This window comes from Prionailurus viverrinus, chromosome A3 (genome assembly GCF_022837055.1).
Source record: "Prionailurus viverrinus isolate Anna chromosome A3, UM_Priviv_1.0, whole genome shotgun sequence".
In the NCBI taxonomy this organism is placed as follows: domain Eukaryota; kingdom Metazoa; phylum Chordata; class Mammalia; order Carnivora; family Felidae; genus Prionailurus; species Prionailurus viverrinus.
The window spans coordinates 104830185-104850725 of NC_062563.1; the positions used below are offsets into that span (position 1 = coordinate 104830185).

The following is a 20541-nucleotide window of genomic DNA, read 5'->3' on the forward strand; positions in this document are numbered from 1 at the left end:
TGGAGAAGCAGGCAACAGTTGACATCTGGGGCCCCACACGCGAGGTGCCGTGAGAGCTCCATGCAGGAAGGGCAGCTGCAAGGGCGGGGAAGTTTCCTGAGGAAAGGACAGCTACCCTTGGACAGAATGGCTGAATGGCAAAGGAGATGGGCAAGTCATGGGCAGAGCCCAGATGTTCCAAGGTGTGGCCTGTCTGAGGAACTTCAGTCGGATCTGTAGTGCTGAGTATGAGATCATTTCTGTCGCCCAGAAAGAATCCCCCTTAACCCAGCTCCTCCAGGCTGGGACCGGGGCCGTGCTCTGAAGCTTTAATCCTGTTACTCGGCCATCTCTAGAGAATGAGAGACCATCCCCAGACCTGTGCGTCATCTGCCCAGAATAGCACTCCAGTCACACTGACAATGTCGTCAGACCCATGAGGCTCACCCATGAGCAATCTGCAAGGGTGAGCCAGGGAGCAAGTGAGATCTGCAGGAAATAAAAAAACCCAAAATAGTCTCTGCCTGTATAGACGCCTTCATGGACTGAATATACCCTGATGTGGGCAAGCTCCAGAGTTATAAAATGAAAGTCTGGTACACACACAGAAGAAATGGAGAATATCTGCTTTTAATTTTTTTAAAGATTCAGATCAGGGTTCACTGCCCTTAATTCATTTAAAATGCCACCAAATGACATGCAACTGATCTCCATGGAGCTGTCATCTGGACTGACTTCTTCTCCATCAAAGAAACCTTCCCTTCATCCCTATATCCATCCATCAATCCATCCATCCATTCATTCATTCACTATGTGCTTACTTAGTGCCAACCCCTGTTCTAAGTTCAGAGGGGACAACAGTGACCAAGAAGACACAGATCCTCCTCTCTGAAAGCTGACATTCCCGAAGACTGACCTCCCAGGTCACGCACCCCAGGCAAGACCTACTTGCTTCTGAGTTTTCTGAGCAGCAAATAGAGGTGATTCCATAGAAGCCCTCAGGCACTCCGCGCAGGGCCAACCTTGCAGGCAGGGAGTGTCCATTCTTCAGTTTACGTCTTCCTGCTCCAGCCACAACATCTCCAAACTGTGGTCAAGTCTGATCCAGAGGGATTCCCTACAATGCAGGCAGGATTTCCCCCTACCCTAAACTGTGTAATAATGTAGTAGGGCCACATATCCTCACAGGAGCAGGGGACTGTGCTTAAATATGACCAACATCCCTCCCTTTCATGGTCCCTACATTGCGTTTTACAAGGCACCCCCACCTGGCTTTTATGCTAATTGAGAAATAAACCAAGTAACAGTGGGCACAGGCCAAAATGTCGCCTTTCTTATTGATTCAAGCCAGGCTAGAGGAAGCGGACTCGCTCATACCACAGCCCAGCCTCAGACGCACTTGTCCGTGCAGTCCCGGCAATGCTAGACAGGGAGGCCTCCCCATGAGAAGGGGCCAGGCCTCAACACCAGCTCCTTGAGGAAGGGGTAAGGGGGACAGCAGGCCTCCAAAAACCCCAAGGTATTGATCTCCAGCTTTCCAGCGAGGTAGGTCACCGCACAACCCCTGTGGTAGTGTAAGTAAAGGGTAGAGTCAAGCCAGGTGTATATTTAAAGGAAAATTTCTATCGGTGGGAGCAGAGGAGGCAACCCCTTCTTAACTCCCTGAATGAATTCAAGTCACACAGTCACCAAAGCCAGACCTGCTGTCATCCTTGGTCTCTCACATCCAATCATCTCCAATATCCTTTCTATTCTGTCCTTCCCATAAACACCTTATTCTTTCCCTCACCCCTTCCATACCAACGGTGTATCATGTCTTACTTGGACCACTATCCTAGTCCCAACTCCGGACCCTTCACCCTCTCTATCTTCCACCCATCTGCCATGACAGTCTATCTAAAATGCAATTCTGGTCACGTTCTTACCCCGCATGCAACCCTTCCTTCGCAGGTTCTCCATGGCTCATGAGCCCTTTTCCATTATGGCCCCAGCTTACCCGCCAGCTTGGTTAGGGGGGGGTGGGTAACCACTATGACTTCTCAAGCAGACCATACGAACTCTGGCCACACAGAGCCTTCTGTTCATCCACAATGGGCTTCATTGGTTTACCCCCCTTTGCCTTCATGCATGGTCTCCCCTCTGCCTGGAATGTTCTTCCTCCACTTTATTTCCCAAGCAGTTTCTACTTATCCTTGAAAAGTCAGTGTAAAGTCTTTGGGGGAACACTCCTCTGAATGGCTTACGCTGAGCCTGGTGGCCCTTGGCCTGGTCCTGCTAATAACCCCATCTTAGCACTAACCTCACATTGATTGTAATTGATGGGTTCCAGTCTCTCTGCCCCCCAACACTCTCTCTCTCTACTTGATCCCAACTGACCCTGTAGGGGAAAAAAACTGAGAATTTAGAGAACTCTGAAAAAAAATCTCCAACTGATCTCTATAGAGAGATTACAGAACTACTGCATCTAAAAAACAAAAACATATACCTATAGAAAAGGAATAGTTAAGAGAAAGAGCTCTTGAAAATTAAGAATAATTACACAGGGGCACCTGGGTGGCTCAGTCAGTTAAGTGTCCGATTTCAGCTCAGGTCATGATCTCGTGGTTCATGGGTTCGAGCCCCACGTCAGGCTCTGTGCTGACAGCTCACAGCCTGGAGCCTGCTTCGGATTCTGTGTCTCCCTCTCTCTCTGCCCCTTCCCCGCCCGTGCTCTCTCTCTCTCTCTCTCTCTCAAAAGTATAAACATTTAAAAAAATTAAATAAAATAAAAATAAAAATCATCCCACTGAACTGAGCTCAGAGTTGTACATACTCAACAAATGTTCACTATGAATGGACCCTTGGCCCATAAAAGAAGGACACTGGATACAAAGGCTGGGTCAGCCTGTCTCCCCTCCCCAGTCCTGCTCCCAGCACACAGACAGATGGATGCTCAGGACCACTGTGACACTCGGCGATCATGCAAAGTAGACAGTGCCGCTAAAAAACAAATCAGGTCCCAGGCCACAGTGGAGAAAGAAGCCGGGGTTCTGGCCCAGCCGCTAACCATTTGGCATCTGCCAGATCCCAGTCTGAGTGAAACTGCCACGTTTTTAAATGTAGGCGAATTCCTTTTTTAATTTTTGGTTCGGTTAACCGAAGCAAATATGATCGTGCGCCAAGGCGGTCCCAGAGCGTCGGTGCGCAGGGTCCGGGCCGGGCTCACAGAACTCCTTGCTTGAGGATTGAAAAAGCCATCCCGGTGCGGGCAAAGGGCAGGACCCCAGCGGCGGGCTGCCGCCTTGTGAGGCCCGGTGGACCCAGCGCGAGCTGTTACCATTTTTCCACGTCTCCGTTTTCTCATCTGGAAGACGGGGATGGTGACGGCACCCATCTCACAGGGCTGCCGTGACAACTAAAGGAGTGACGACGTATAAAACGCTCAGGGAAGCACTCAGTACGTGGAGTTATTATTTGGTGATGGCTTGAGCTCCCGTCGCCTTTTTCTCTGAGAACCTACCAATGCACAGATTCATCCACAGGGACGGAAGAATGGAGTTAATGAAATGTGGAGGAAGGAAAAGGTACGGAGGCCTGCACGGGCATTTGTGCCACACAGAGTATCAAGTTTCCGGAAGACAAGCTCCTAAGGACAGCAAGCCAGCCGTTCATCATCCACACTTGACCTCCCCGGTGGTGCAAATGACGCTCCCCAGAGACGGACAACAGGGCCGATGCCACTCCTCACAGCTGCAGCCTGTTGCCTCCTCTGCTCCTAGGTGAGCGGGCTGCGAGAGCCGAGGAAGGCAAGCCCGAGGCAGGACCCGGGCTCAGAGCAGCTTGGAAGCAGTCTACACTGGCAACAGCACCACCGCCGCTCTCAGCGCCGCCACGGCCACAGTGCAGGGTTTGAGGAGACTGGGGTTTCCTGCAAGGTTTTCTCAGCCTCTGATGACTTAGTTCACGAGAGCCCTGTTCCTTGAAATGTTCTCAGAGTCACAGACATCTCACATTCCTTGGCCACATCAAAGGGGGAGGGATGCCCAAGGCTTTCCTCTCCTACGGCACGGAAAAACTCCATATGCCACCTGCGCTCTCGGGCTGTCCACCTGCAGATGTGACCTGGAGACTTTGCTCAGTGCTGAAGGGCTGGAGGTCAACTTCTAGGTCTTTGTGCCTGAGAGACCCGGAGACCTCATTTAGAAATGGCTGCACTGGACTCTTATCTCTGAGGTCGCTTCCAACCATAAAAATCTCAGGGCTCTCCTTCTATGAAGGGTTATTCTCCATACCATCGCCACCCCCTCTCCCCTCCTGCCAGTGTAACCCCTGGAGGCCTCCTCACAGGGAGCCCCTCACAGTGCTGAAGTATCTCAGTTCCCTGGCTACACCAGGAGCTCCCGGGGGGCACACACCTGCTCCCGGTCAGCTCCGCTCACTACCCACAGCGTCTCATCCAACATGTGCTCACAGAATCGAAGTACATTCGAAACGGTAATTCTTTAAAATAACCACTTCCAAAATTCATGTCATGTGCTACTTCTCTGTAGTTGTACTGGATCCTTAGCTCTTTGCTCTTTGGGGGAAAAGGCAGCAGATGTGCCTTTTAAAGAATCAATGTTTAAACTTCAGTTGTTAAAAATGTAAACTGCCATGGAAACACCACAAATAAAATTTTTCGCCATTTTCACGCCCGCCCCAAATGCTGCAAACTTATTTTTTAAGACATTTGTGAGTCAAATTATATCCTGAAGAGTCATCCAGATAACTGCATCCTACATCCAATCTTGGTCTTGAGCCAGACAGTTGCTCAGCTGATGCACCCCCATTCTCCTTATATTGACCACTTTGTAATAATCAGCACTCATAGCTGACAAGGCGCTAAACTGATGAGAGCAACAAAATCCCAGCCTTTTCTTCCATACAAAAGCAAAGAAACAGAAAAGAAAAATAATCTGCAAGTCATTATTGGTATTTGCTACCCCCTGGCGGTCAACCTGGGGAAGAAGTTTCTACACCAGAAAACTGGAAACTATTTCACAGATGGCCCCTCTGAGGCTCACCCAGCTCAAACCCTGTATCCATCCCATGGGTCTTCCCCGGCATTGGAACAAGTCCTGCTACTCTGTCCCTTACACCTGTGTATGTATGTGTGAGGACGCTAGAGAAAGAATAATGTCAACCTGAGTAGAACGAGATGAGCAATGTGAATCTGCTTCCTCAAAGCATACACATCTGAAAAGACAAGTATACAACGGACACAGGATGAGCTCCATTTTCAATGCTCCAACTCTCTGCGATACCAAATGACTGGCCACATCACAAAAGTGTCAACGGAATAAACATCAGTCAACTTTGCCTCCTGAATTTCAATGATACACACACTTGTGAGCGTCACACATTTTCAAGACATTACTCTAGGGACCCCATCTCCTCCCCTCACTCTACCCTCCATTATTCCATGCCTCTTGACAGGGCAGAAGTCTCAGTGCGATCATTGTCAGAGTACTTCCATTTCCATCCAATCCCGTTCAGTTTAGTCCCCACCCCAAGCCCTCGTGGGTACAAGACCCTACAGAGATGCTTCTTAGTCCTTAGTGTTGGGTGAGGGCCAGGCTCTGGAGGATGGTGTATGCCTCTGACTCCTCCTGACACACTCTTGCCTAGGGAGTTTTTCTAAAATATGGTATCCATTAGAAAGGTGACTGCTTTTCTTTAGAACATTCTATAGCTCCCCGTTAACTATGAAATCATTCATGAATGGATCATCCTTGTGTTCAGAGTCTTTGAAGTGGGATGGGTGGGTAGATGGGTGAATGAATGGATGGATGGATGAATGGATGGGTGGATGGATGGATGGATGGATGGATAGGTGAGTGGATCAGTGGATAAACAGATGGATGAATGGGTGAGCTGGATGGACAGATAGATGGACAGACAGATGGATGAACAGACAGGTGGGTCTATAGTGTGAAGATTGACAGGCTGATTGATGAGTGGATGGATGGATGGATAGATGGATGGAGAGGTGAGTGGAAGGAAGGAAGGAAGGAAGGAAGGAAGGAAGGAGGGAAGGATAAAAAGACTGCATGACTTTTAGTGCTCTACTGGGACCTACACTAAAGCTGAATAAAAAGACATGGTCTCTGCCCACTAAATGTTCTATTAATAATGATAAAAATAAGATCAAACTGAGTGACAAGAAGGAGGTAAACATAAAATGATTCCAGAAGAAAACTACAGTGGGTGACCTCTTAGCAAGAATTAAACAGACAAAAACTTGATAGTATCATAGTGGTAGCCACAGAAATTGAGGTTATTAACTTTAGGGACTGAGGGAGCGTCAACTCGGGGAAAAATGTCATAGCATCTGGTTCATGGTTGTCAGGGCAGGCAAACTGTCACACTCTGACACGAGCTGCCCAGCCCCAGCCCCAGCCCCAGCCAGTGACTAAAGCACACAGAGCCAGATGCAGGAGCCAGCACCAGGGTAAGAACACTCACATCCCAGACATCTCTGAGGATGTGTCAAAGCCTGGGTGAAGGGGAAGCCCCAAGTTAAGGCCAGAGAACAGCAGCAACACACAGCCTGCTCAGCTGTGTTCACCCAACGCGCCATCACGCCCCTTGTGGTTTAAAGAGCCCACTTTGACTCAGAAGACTCATTTACCCCCTACCTCTTCTTCTTTGTTGTTCTAATTCTCCATGAAACCTTACAGTCAAAGGTCTTGAAAAGGTTATTCAAGGCCAGGATATCCCCGCACTCCCATCAATAGGGGAGAGAGAGACTCTCTTGAAAACGTGGACCCTAGCACCTTCCTCAGGCCCTTTATTCATGTCCAACAAGGCTCACTATCAGAAAAGATCATGTTCCCGTCACAAGTTCTGAGTGTCCCACATGAAACCATTTTCTTCCCTTTGCTCTCCCTTCAGCCCCAGGAAGTGGCAAAAGCTATCCACCATCATACATACCGCAACCTTTTATGACTCAGAGACGGTCACTCACTCTCTCCACTCTTCTCTCAAGACCATGTGTCCTTCACTGCACCCCAGGAAGACAGTCAGATGGCACGGACCTCACTGCTCTCCATCCCATATCCACAGACACCCATGACCACAGACATTTTTCAGCCACATCCAGATTCAGCCTCATAATTCTCCACTGTCAGCTCAAGCACCAGTACCACAAAGGGCTGAGCATGGGTTATAAACCCAATTTGGTATCCCCACAACCTCAGAGGTCATTTTCATGATCTACATTCCTGACCTTGATCACATAAGCCCCCACATCCCTTATAATAATAATAGCAGCCTCCGCGTATTGACGATTTAGTGTATGCCTGTACCCTAGAGGCCCTTTACAGGTGCTGACCCGCTCAGGCCTGAATTACAACAGCTCTACGATGCGGTGCTGTCTTTCTTTTTAGGGGCGTGGCGAGGCTCAGTGACTTGCCAAGGTCATGCAGAGGCAGGCTGCAAATGCAAGAGGCTGGTTCCGGAGTCCATGCTGTTAATGGCCTCTGGAGTAAGCACAACATTCCAGCTGTTTCCATGCATGCCACTCCCACACATCTCAACCGAACAACTTTATATGGGGCATCTTCCCTCTGCCTGCCTCAGCACGGGCTCTAGGATAAGGCGAGAAGGAGGAGCACGGCTCCCAGCAGCTGCAGACCTGGTTGGCGGCTGTGGTGAGTATCTTCCTCAGCCAACAACTCACAGGCCAGCTCACGGCCTTCTGTGGCCCAAAGCTGTAACTCAGCTAATTGGGCAGCTCATGAACATGCCTGAGAACCTCCAGCTTCTTAGGTTTCATGTAGTGCATTTGGGCTGCCCCTGTTCCCACCGAAGTCAACCATATCTTTCAATAATATCTACACGTCAATCTTATCTACACAACATACTAGGTATGACCTTCCTTCCGTCTCCCTTACCAAGGACCAGCAGAGTCAGCCTATGTATATTCAATGCCCACCTTGGACAAATTCCTTTAACCTCCTCAGGCCTCAGTTTCCCCATATACCAACGGAACTCTCTCAGAGCTGTTGTGAGGAGAAAGAAGTTAACACCTGTAAAGCACATATTACATGTAGAGTCTGAAGGAAGGGGTTAGCGACATCCTTCTTCCCTGCCACCCTGGAATGGGTCGAGGGGTTGGGGTGTGGGGCATGAGAATAAACACGTGTTGAATGCTTAGTTCACAAATCAGGTTGTGGATTCTGATGCATTCTTCATTCGTTCTGTCAACTCCTACTCGCTGTGCTCCTACTATGTGCCCTACCATGTGGGAAGCTGAACACTCAGCCGTGAATGAAGCCGGCAGGGCCCACACTGCAACGAGCTTTTAGGCTAGCAAGGACGCAGAAACGGCCTATCATGTCTTTGGCTGGTCGTAACCATAATAAATGCTGCAAGGGGGAGTGCAGTGCCTTGGGCACATGACAGAAGGACCACCCGTAGGCTGTGACCTTTCTGAAGAAGGGACACTCGCCTGAGCTCTGACATGTACACGAAAACTCACCAAGTGAAAAGTGGGGGTGGGTTTGCTAGGCAGCACAACAGCATGTGAGAAGGAGGGTGGAGTGAGAAGTCATGCAAGTCACTAGAGACCAGAAGAGAACTTGGGCCATGATCCTAGGGGCCCTGGGAGGCCAGGAGGGTGACAAGGTGGCTGGGACAGGGCTGGAAAGTTACAACTGTAGGCATCCGCTCTGCACAAGGGTTCTCCAAGTAGAGTTGCCCAACCAGTAAAGGCAGCATCCCCTGGGAAGTTGCTGCAAATGCAGGCTCCCCAGCCCCTCCCAGAGTGGCTCAGGACTCTGGGGGAGAGACCCCGCTTCTGTGCAATACCTACTTTAAAAGACTAGGGAGGGGCTCAGTCAGTTAAGCGTCTGACTTTGGCTCAGGGGTCATGATCTCACTGTCCGTGAGTTTGGGCTCTGTGTGGACAGCTCGGAGCCTGGAGCCTGCTTCGGATTCTGTGCCTCCCTCGCTCTCTGCCCCTCCCCCGATTGCACTCTCTCTCTCTCTCTCTCTTCCTCTCTCTCTCAAAAACAAATGAATGTCAAAAAAAGAAAAAGACTAGGGAAGACCCTTAGGCGAGCGGGGACCGGCTTGTCTTATGCTGAAATATCTACTTCCACACAAAATTAACCCAAAACGATGGGCTAGACCTCCTTCACATTTCACACTCCCTCTACTTCTGCCTCCAAACTCACGGTGACTTTCCCCCACTTCCCTCCTCCTTCTGGAAAGGCCTCCCAGCCTCCCCACTTCAGCTGCAGAGCCCTCCCAAGCCCCCACCTCCCACCCCTGCCAAACATCTTGGTTTCCTTTTCCTTTTGTTCCTGCTAATCACTTAATCTGGCACAGCACTCTGGACACAAATTGGAGGAAGGCTATTAAGGCAAGCCTTTAAGAGAAAAATCTGAAAATGCTGAGAAACTATGGAAATGAGAGAGAACCATGAAGAATAAGACATCTGGGCCAAGTTTAAAAGGACGGGGCATGCTCAGCCTTGAGCAAAATGTCACCATGGGGAGCCGCGGTGACAGTTTTCTAATACATGAGGAATGCACGGAGGAGAAAAGGATCCATTTTTCCACTCATCAGCGAGAGCAGAACAAGCAGGGCCGTCTTAGGTTTCAGCCGAGAAAACATCTGTCATGCGTTTGAGCCCTAGGAGAGGAGGAGTTGCCAAGAGCACGGGTGAGATCATCCTCGCCCGAGACGCGCACGATGAGATCACAGTGGCCAGGGTCGCTGTCCATCAGGGCCGAGCGCAGCGGGGGCACCCGAACCGTGCAGAGTCGCGGGCTCCGCGAGCGGGTCTCCCTGTCACAGAGTCGACCTGCCTCCTGGGCAGGGCAGGTGCTGACTCACGGCCACTGCATTTTGCTTCAGATACAGAGGAATCCAAAGGAAACTACACACTTCTGCAAAACGTCTCAGACTTGCCTCGTTACCTGCAGGCCAGGATTCCAGGCATCTGTTTTCCTGGAAAAGCCCATTTATTCCTTTCTTACAGCCAGCTGCTGTCTTCCCAGCAACAGCGGCACTGGCAACAGGCATCACGTCAGTAATGGCTCGGAGCTATTGAACATCTGCTCTGTGCCAGTGCTCTACACACCCCCCTCACTCATGTCTCACCGTTATCACAAGGCCAGTTTCACAGGCAAAGAAACTAAGGCTTAAGGAGGGCTCTTGATTTGCCCACGACCCCACTGCTGGTCATGTCCAGGCTGAGACTGGAGCCCTCGGTTTTCTGACTTCAGAGCCCATGATCAAGATAATGCCTCTACGGTGCCAGCGTTCAGTAGAATGGAGAATGCACACCTTTTAAAAAATCAGCCACTCTGGGGGTGCCGGGGAGGCTCAGCCGGTTAAGTGGCCGACTCTTGATTTGGGCTCAGGTCATGATCTCACGAGTCATGAGTTCCAGCCCTGCGTCGGGCTCCCCGCTGACAGTGCGGAGCCTGCTTGGGATGCTCTCTCTCCCTCTCCCTGCCCGTCCCCTGCTCATGCTGTCTCTCTCTTTCTCTCTCTCTCTCTCTCTCTCTCTCTCTCAAAAACAAATAAACATAAAAGAAAAGAATCATCCACTCTGTCTCCTCTCTCCCATCTTCTTTGCTCCAGATCTGGTGATACTTAAAATCAAGTCATTTCCAGAAGGTCTGCCACTTCCCCGTCTCTGCCGTCCTGATCCTGCCCCTCGGGACTCCAGCACTAGGCTGAATGAGCTAATGGGGCTGCCGGCAGCCTGGGCGTCCTTCACACAGCATCGCCCACTCGGAAACATAAAGCATAGGCTTTCTGCACCGCCTTCTAGCCGGGAGCCAGCAGGAGCCTTCGTGTTCACCGAGCACACTCTCCGCAAAGGGACCCCAAGGCTCCTGCCGTCACAGGGGATATTATGCAGATACTGCCATCGAGGCACCAGCTGATCCTGAATCCGATTTTGTCCCATCTACAACGTAATTCCCAGCTCACTGGCTTCTCTCCTTTTGCCTCTTTCTGGAGTCTCGAGATGGCTGCAATGGTTTCGATGACAGACTTGAAGAAGTCCTCCTCAGCACTCTGATGCTGTGCTAGATAGAGCCTTGGCCTCACCTCTACGCCCAGTTCATCACAAGCTCATTCCTTTGTCAGATGATTCAGCTAAGGGGACCAACCAGCTGAGCCACTCCTGACGCGGGGCTTCAGAATTGAACACCCTTTAAGGGCCGCCGAAATACAAGGGCGGAAAGCAGTGCCCATGGGCAGACTTGAGGTCACTGGCTCAGTACGGAGTGTGGGTGTTCACAGCATCACAGTCGTACCAGCTGACAGGAAACACAAAACACAGGGAAGCTCCTGTCAGGCAGGCTTCCTGGGAAGCCGGACCAACACAGTGGAAATGAGTAAAGAAGGATTTTCCTGCTAGTCAGACGACTTTGTGCTGATGTCAGGTGAATGAAATTTATTCCTTCTTGATGGAAAAATTGGATTCAAGCCACAATGTATATTCATGGGTTTCTTAATTTTTCTTCCAGCTTCACCAAGCTCAGTGGAGCTTAAAGCAGGCTTTTCCCTCATGCAAAGAGATGAAAAGGGCCCAGAGAACAGATAATGCTGAGCCTTGAGGAGGAGGAGGAGGAGGAGGAGGAGGAGGAGAAGGGGGAGGAGCAGGAGCCTTCCAGAACTTTCCTCTCTGGGCTGCTCTTTCCAAACTAGTTGGTATTGGGGAAGGTATGGGAGGAGGCGAGGTAGAGATGCCTTCCGGGGGTCTGGCTTCATGGACTCCAACCTGTGACACTGAATGTCACACCCCAAAGAGCCACACGACCATCAAAGCTCCCCAGTAAACTCAGCTGAGATATGCCAGCCTTCCCTCACGTGTCAGCTTTTAGCTGCTTCTCCAGCAGATGCGTCTGTTCTGAATGACCCGTTCCCCCAGGGTCAAAGTTTGTGGCCCTTTTGCCACAGTGCCTATGTTCCACCCACCATAATCAGCAGCACATCTAAGATGCCGATGGATAGGATCCCATGATAAGAAGGGTGCAGAAATGCTCTCTGGGTATGGCCAACTGGCACCTCTCAGTATCTAACCATTAACCTTAGCCACATTACACCAACTGTGGCTCAGGAAACTCAGCTCCTGAAACTGTTACCCATCCCTGGAATAAGCAGAGAATAAACAGTGATGTAAATTCAAATCAGAGTCGACTACCTTCGTGGCACCCATAGCTTGGAAAGTCACAGCTAACCTTGAAGGGGTCAGCGCTGCCAGCATCCCGTTGAATCTTGCACTCTTGTTCTTAATAGGGGAAGGGGACCGCCCGTCTGCAGCCACAGAGCCAAACCTAGGGTAGGGAAGCAGCAGGTGGAAAAGAGGGGCAGGGTTAACACAAAAGAAGAACTTGGCTCCACTAGAAAGGATACCATATGCACACAGAGGGATGTCCCACAGGTCTCCGGATCCAGGAACCGCCCTCGCAAGATAGCAGAGTCAAGGGTGAGGCAAGATGTCCTCAGGAGACTCTGACAAAGTCTTGACTCATGAAAAGTAAAAGCAGGTTCCCTGCCACCACCAGCCTGTGACTCAGTAGCGGCTCCCGGCAAAAAGAAGGATGAGGACCACCCTCATTGAGCCAACGGCGGAGCCCGAGTGTGAAGACCACACATCGATCCGCTTTTTTGTGGTTGATATATAATTCAAATACCATAAAACCCTTTCTAAAGCGTGCAATGCAATGGTTTTTAGCACCTTCACAAACTTGTACAACCATCACCACTATCCAATTCCAAAACTTTTTACCACCCCAAAAGGAACCTCATACTATTAGCGGTCACTCCCCATCACACCCCCAGGCCCTGGAAACCATGAAGCTGCTTTCTATCTCTATGGATTTGTCTACTCTGGACATTTCACATCAGCAGAATCATACCACGTGTGGCTTTTGTGTCTGCCTCCATTCACTCAGCTCACTGTGTTCAAGGTTCACGCGTGGTTTAGCATGTATCATATACTTCCTTCCTTTCCGTGGGCCAATGATACTCCATTGTATGGAGTCACCGTATTTTGCTTATCCATTCGTCCGTTGATCGGCACTTGGGTCCTTTCCCCTTCTACGGATACTATGAATATTTACGCTATGCACACTTGTGTACAAGTTTTTGGGCGGACATGTTTTCAATTCTCTTGTGAACAATGTTTCCACACCTACCCAGGAACAGAGCTGCCGCTGGCTCCTACGAAAATTGTGAACTTTTGAAGACGTGCCAAACTCTTTTCCAAATCAGCAACACCATTTACATTCCCACCAGCAGCGTAGGAGGGTTTCGATTTTTCCACATCCTCGCCAACCCTTATTATGGCCTGCCTCTTTTATTATAGCCATCTGAGCAGGTGCAAAATGGTGTCTCATTGCGGTTTTGATTGGCATTTCCCTAATGACAATGAGGCTGAGCATCTTTTCATGTGCTCAGTAGCCATTTGCATATCTTCTTGGGAGAAATGTCTATTCAGATCTTTGCTCATTTTTCAAGTGGGTCATTTTTCTTTTTATTGTTGAACTGTAATAGTTCCTTTTGTATTCTGGATACTACATATGTACGATTTGCAAATGACCTACATGGTATACATGTATCATATATATTACAACATATGTGATTTCCAAATATTTTCTTCCATTCTGTGCATCGTCTTTTCACTTTCTTCATAGTGTCCTTTGAGTTGCAAAAGTTTTTTCATTTCATTGAAGTCTAACTTATCTCTGTTTTTGTTTGATTGTTTGCGCTTTGGTGCTTAAATTAAGGTCACAAAGATTCACACCTATGTTTTCTTCTAAGAGCTTTACAGTTTTGGCCCTTACATTTATATCTATGATCTTTTTTTTGAGAGAGAGAGAGAGAGAGTGAGAGAGCTTAAGTCAGGGAGAGGGGCAGAGGAGGAGGAGGAGAGAGAGAGACAGAGAGAGAGAGAGAGAGAGAGAGAGAGAGAGAGAGAGGGAGAATCTCCAGCAGGGTCCACCCTCAGTGCAGAGCCCGCTTGCAGGGTCAATCCCACAGTCCTGGGATCATGACCCGAGCTGAACTCAAGAGCTGGATGCCCAGGACACTCAACCGACTGAGCCACCCAGGCGCCTCTATCTGTGATCCATTTTGAGTTAATTTTTATATATGGGATAAGAATCCAAATTCAGGCTTTTACATGTGAATACCCATTTGTCCCCACACTATTTCTTGAAAAGACTATTCTTTCCTCGTTAAATTGTCTTATCACCCTTGTTGAATATTTATTTCCCATAAATGTAAGAATTTATTCCTTGACTCTCCATTCTACTTCACTGTCTGCATATCTATCCTTATGCCAATACAGTGGTTTTTCTTTTTCTTTTTTGCCTCCCACCTGCTTTCAGGGGGATCCACTATAATAATCACACTGTCTCAATTACTATAGATTTGTAATAAATTTTCAGATCAGAAGTGTGAGTCTCCTACTTTGTTCTTCTTTAGCAAGATTGTTTTGGCTATTCTGAATCTCTTGTGTTGCCATATAAATTTTAGGATCAGTTTCTCAATTTCTGAAAAAAAAAAAAGGTAACTGGGATTTTGATAGGGATTCCAATGAATCTGAACACATATTTATTGGAATACTTTTTATCAACACCCCAAAAATGGGGCTCCTCCTTCAAAATACCTGTGGTGCGACTGCTATTCCCTGGTACATTGGGGGCAGTTTAAATACCAATGGAATGGCTTTAGAATCAAATCTTGCTTGGGGCACATGGGTGGCTCCATCGGTTAAGTGTCCTACTCTTGATTTAGGCTCAGGTCATGATCTCACGGTTCGTGGGATCACAATCTGAGTCAAAATCAAGAGTCATCAAGCCCTGAGTCGAGTTCCACGTTGACAGCCTGGACCCTGCTTAGGATTCTCTCTCTCTGCCTCTCCCCCGTTTGCGTGCATGCTCTCTCTTGCGTGATCTCCCTCTCTCTCCCTCTCTCCCTCTCTCTCTGAAAATAAATAAACTGTAAATATAAAATAAAATCTTGCTTATCAAAAAAAATTCTATGTTATTCTCAAACCTTCTACAGATCATGTAGTTCACTATCACTTTTCTTTCTGGTTGAATCTAACTTCCTAATCTCGAGGGCATTGGATGAATGCTAAACCAATGGGTCCAGCTTCTGGCAGACTGGCCAGGCCACTGAGAGCTCATTAGAGTGGGTGAGACATAGGGAGCTCCACATGTGGCTTTCCTTCCCTCTTCCCCATCTCCCAGAGCGGAGTGCGGCTGATAAGTGGCCAGGAAATGTGCAGGCACCTCTGGGGAAGGCTGGCAGTCCTCAGAGCTGCTGTCACGGGCACAGATAGCTCCTGAGGGGGCCTAAGGGTTTCAGCACACATCAGGATCACTGCGAAGATGCTTTTGTTGTTTCTATTTTATTTCCTACCACTTCACGGCGGGGGGAGGTGGGTAGTCAACGGAATTGGGTCCTTTTACAGTTTGTTTCCCACACATTTTTCTTAAACCTTTGGCATCTGCTGGCAAGGGCTTGCAGGCAATGAAAAGGAGTGAAGTGTTAAAGAAAAATCTATCATAAAGCAGGGAGACAGCTGATTATGCACAGCTTGATTGATTGCTTTTTCACAGATTTCAATAGCACTGGAGGTCAGGATTTTCATCGGATACATGAAATGCTGTTGAGAAAAATAAAGGTAATTCGTGTTTCTTGGCCTTGGCAAAGCGTCATGTGAACCCCTAGAGCTCCACCCCCAAAGTGCGCCCGAAGAAGAAGCCTTCACCTCATCATTTAACCCACCCCTGACACCAGTGGGATGCTGGGAAATAGTGACACTGAGCATCTCTGACATTATCCATCCAAGTAGTACGGGTTACAACAGCCTATTAAGCTGAAAGGCGGTACCTTATCTCCTGCCACCCGCAAAGAAGACAAACACTGCCTGGTGTATAATAGAAAAAAAGTTTTTTTTCAAGGAAACAACCTAAATGCCCCACAATAAGGGATGGATTACATAAATCATAGATCACTTATTCAATAGTCTATCATGGCAATATTGAAAATGGTAATGCGTATATGTAATTACTGTTGCATAAAAACATTTGACGTAATGTTAAACAGGAATTAAGAATTATAAAACATAGAATTTATAAGTGGATCTCATGCAGTAAAAATTAAACATACCTCTCTCTGTTGGTACATTAGCATGGAAAAAAAGTCTAGAGTTACACATTAGAGTGTGTGCAACAATCATTAAGTCTGGGTAACAGCATTCTGGGTAATATTCATTTATTTCTATTTTTGTATCCACATTTTCCAGTGGGTAGTCAAGAGACTTCTGGGAGTGGTTCGAAGACAGCCTAGACGTGCAGCCCATGAGACGGAGACACCAGGCCTAGTTTGCGAGAGCAACGAGATCATACACACAGTCAACCTGAGTTAAAGAGAAAACTACTCACTTATCCAGAAGGTTCTCCCTTGGTATCCGAACCTCGTGAAATATTAAAATCCCATTATCCACACCACGCAGGCCTAGAGAGAGCAGAAGAGAGCTGCAGGGGGCAAATCCGTGCTAGCATCTGAACCACTACCCCTGCTCCTTCCCAGGCCTGTCTCCACTAAAACTCAAAACCCTTTTTGCACTCCCAGAATGGCTGATGCTTCCCTATTTGGGGTGGGGGTGGGGATGCTCTGTGTTTTCTTCAGGAGCTGTGCCTTCTGTGCTCCTGGGCTCAGGTGGAGGATCTCGGTGCTGTGACTTGGAAAGGAAGAGCTCTAGGCAACAGAAGGAATGTCAGCCTGAACTCAGAGAAGGCAGGAAAACCGCTTACTCCTCCAGTGATAGAGAAGTCAAATTGTTCCTCTTTCCCAGCGCTTCCTTCCCAGCACAAGGGGTACATGTGTGAAGCCAAGTGTCTAAAAAGACAAGAGAAAATGGCCACAAGAACAGCAGTGGGTGGCTGGGGTGACCCAACTCCCCAGAAGGTTCCTGAAAGCCCCTGGGCCCTTTTCCTAATGATACCTATCAGAGTCTGGGGTCTACTTTTTGTTCATTTTGCACCTAGAAAGATTTAATCTGAAGGGGAAAAAAAGTCTTTACTTAGTAAATGTCTTTATTTAGAACATCACCCCTTGACAAGGACACGGTTGCAGGTAGGAGCTTACAAGGAAACCAAAGCAGACTTTCTGAAGTTGCCCGTGTGTTCAATGTCTGGCACCACTTCACAAGAGCTGGGTCGTCTGCTCAAGAGGTGCTTTCAAGGGGCACGGCCAGCAAGGGCCTCAGTCACCCCTGAGAGATACAATTGGAGCACTCACAACCCCACCCGCCGCCCATTCCAGCAGCCATGGCGGCGGTCAGTAAACACTGACAGGCCAAGGCGAGACTATCCCCTCCACCGAAGGATCGGCTTCTTCTCCCTCTTTTCTTTTTCTTCTTTCCTTTTTCCTTCTCCCCACCTGTTTCTTTGCTTTGATTTGGCCTTGGCTGTGGACAACCAGGGGAGCCCACGGGTATGGCCTGCTCTCACCAAGTGTTATAAATTGAATTGTGCCCCCCGCCCTCCAAAATCCACACGTTCGAGTTCTAACCCCCGGTACTTAGGAATGTGACCTTATTTGCAGATAGGGTCTTTACAGAGGTAACAAAGTCAAGAAAAGATCATTAGGGTTGCCCTAATCCAACGGACTGGTGTCCTTATTAAAAGGGGAAATCTGGGGCGCCTGGGTGGCGCAGTCGGTTAAGCGTCCGACTTCAGCCAGGTCACGATCTCGCGGTCCGTGAGTTCGAGCCCCGCGTCAGGCTCTGGGCTGATGGCTCGGAGCCTGGAGCCTGTTTCCGATTCTGTGTCTCCCTCTCTCTCTGCCCCTCCCCCGTTCATGCTCTGTCTCTCTCTGTCCCAAAAATAAATAAACGTTGAAAAAAAAATTTTTTTTTAAAAATAAAATAAAAGGGGAAATCTGAACACAGACACGCGCACGAGAAGGGAGAACGCCATGTAAGCATGGAGACAGCCATGGACAAGCCAAGGAGAGAGGCCTGGCACAGATTCCCCCTCACAGCCCTCAGAAGGAACCAACCCTGCCAGCACCTTGGCCTTGGACTTAGAGCCTCCAGAGCCGTGAGACAATACAGTGCTGTTGTTTAAGCCACTCAGCCTGAGGTACAACAGCCCCAGCAAACTGGGTCAGTCCTTAGGATTCATCAGGGGCCTCCTGGGCACCAACACCAGGCTGTGGCTCAGGGGCAGGAGAGATATCACCTCAACCCACCCTCTGAGAGCCCACACATCCAAGAAGAGGAGAGGAGGCAAAATACCCGGGGCGAAGCTGCCTCGCGACTAGAAAATGCGAGAGGCTGGGAGAAAATGAGGCCAGTGCATATTCCTAAATGGCAATCCTCAACATTCCCCAACAGTTCTCACATAAAAGACTCTCATCGGGCTTCAAAATCAGAGTCTTCTCTGCCTTCACTGCTTTGGTGAATTATTTTAGATTCTCCCTCGGGTGGGGGGAGGGAGGCAGGGAGCAGCAAAAGATGCAGATGAGGGTAGGAGAGGGGTCACCTGGGGACTCACCTTCTTTGTACATCATATCAACGGCCGTCACTCCTGGGTACAAGCTTCCGTTTTCATCGCGGACAGGAACAATGCAACAGTGGGGCCCTAAGGATGACAAAGAGACAGCGCTAAACTCTCTTTTCAGGGCACTTGCGTGGCTCAGTCGTTAAGCATCTGACTAGATTTCAGCTCAGGTCACGATCTCATGGTTCAGGGGATCGAACCCCGAATCAGGCTTTGTGCTGCCAGTGCACAATCTGCTTGGGATTCTGTCTCCCTCTCTCTCTGCCCCCCACCCCCGACCCCCGCTCGCTCTGTAGCTCTCTCAAAAATAAATAAATAAGCATTAAAAATAAATAAAATAAACTCTCTTTTCTAAAGATATAATTAGAGCTTTATTCATTTCCTGGGACAGTATACAATTGTGTTGATCCTGAAGCTCAGTCAGTTCTATGACTGAATCGTATACAGCAGTCCCCCCGCCCTTGTTCACAGGGATATGTTCCAAGACCCCAGTAAATGCCTGAAACCAGATAGTACCAACCCCATCTATACATGCCATGCGTTTTCCTATACATACATGCATGCCTATGATAATGTTTAACTTAGGAATAAGGCCCAGTAAGAGATTAACAACAATAACTAATAATAAAATAGAACAATTATAACCCTGTGCTGTAGTAAGAGTTATGTGGGGGCACCTGGGTGGCTCAGTTAGTTGAACGTCCAATTTCAGCTCAGGTCATGATCTCACGGTTCGTGAGTTCAAGCCCCACATGGGGCTCTCTGCTGTCAGCAGAAAACCCGCTTTAGATCCTCTGTCCCCCTCTCTCTGTCCCTCCCCCACTTGTGCTCTCTCAAAAATAAATAAACTTTTTTTTTTAATTTTTTTTAACGTTTATTTACTTTTGAGACAGAGAGAGACAGAGCATGAACAGGGGAGGGTCAGAGAGAGAGAGGGAGACACAGAATCCGAAACAGGCTCCAGGTCCTGAGCTGTCAGCACAGAGTCCGACGCGGGGCTCGAACTCACGGACCGTGAGATCATGACCTGAGCCGAAGTCGGACGCTTAACCGACCAAGCCACCCAGGCGCCCCTAAACATTTTTAAAAAAGAGGTACATGACTGTGCTCTCTCTGTCTCAAAATATCTTCTTACATTACACTCACCCTTCTCTTGATGGTATGAGATGATAAAATGTACAGGGAATGATGAGATGTGCGGGGAATGATGTAGCCCCTGGGATGCAGAGAACACTACTACTGACCCTCTGACCGCACGTCAGAAGAAGGATCATCTCTTTCCAGGCTACAGCTGACTGCAGGTAACGGAAACCATGGAAAGCAAAACTGTGGGTAAGCCGGGGGGGGGACTACTGTCATGCCAAAATGTAATCATAAATTTTGTCATCGTAAATATTTAAGAGATAAAGTTGGTACTGAATTTTATACAAGCCAAAAACGGTGCCGTAAAATGCACTTTCAGGGTAAAGCACTTGCTGGAAAATAGTAATCGTAAAGAAAATTATTCTCGCTTTCTGCGCCAGCAACAAACCTTGAGACCTTCCATTTATGATGAGCTGAGCAAACACGGCCGCGTAATTCCCATGCATCGCATTTCCGACGAACATCTTCTCAGCATTTTCACACGGCGTGTCAATTACGAACTCCTACACAGAAAAAGCGCGTTCGAGTTTCTGCTTTCTTATGGCTCATTTCAACCCGTTGGCTCAGTGCAGTAAAGACTGTGAAATAGAACCACATCATGACCTCACGGCAGAGGAGCAGGCAAAACCCCCCAACCCCTGGTGATACATACTCTCACTCCCAAACACCCCACTGGCAAGGCTCACAGGGAAGGACGGGACATCTAATGACCTGGAACCCCTAGCTGGATGAGTCCACATCTATGTGTTTTATTTTGCCTGCTGGGCATTGCCCCTTCTGGCCAAATGACTTAGTTCCTCATGCCCTCCACTCTTGCCCAGGCCTTAAAAATCCCTACCTCATTGATATG

At 48.6% G+C, this 20541-nt stretch overlaps 1 protein-coding gene across 1 annotated transcript in view; it reads right to left on the reverse strand.

Moving 5' to 3' along the window:
• The window catches only part of ACOXL (acyl-CoA oxidase like), a 312998-nt gene that overhangs the window by 275288 nt on the left and 17169 nt on the right, over positions 1 to 20541 (reverse strand). The window contains exons 6-9 of the mRNA XM_047854457.1: positions 20080 to 20194; positions 18543 to 18629; positions 16425 to 16497; positions 12167 to 12299 (exon numbers count right to left, since the gene is read on the reverse strand). Coding sequence (XP_047710413.1) covers positions 12167 to 12299; positions 16425 to 16497; positions 18543 to 18629; positions 20080 to 20194 — 408 coding nt within the window. The remainder of the gene's footprint in view (positions 1 to 12166; positions 12300 to 16424; positions 16498 to 18542; positions 18630 to 20079; positions 20195 to 20541) is intronic.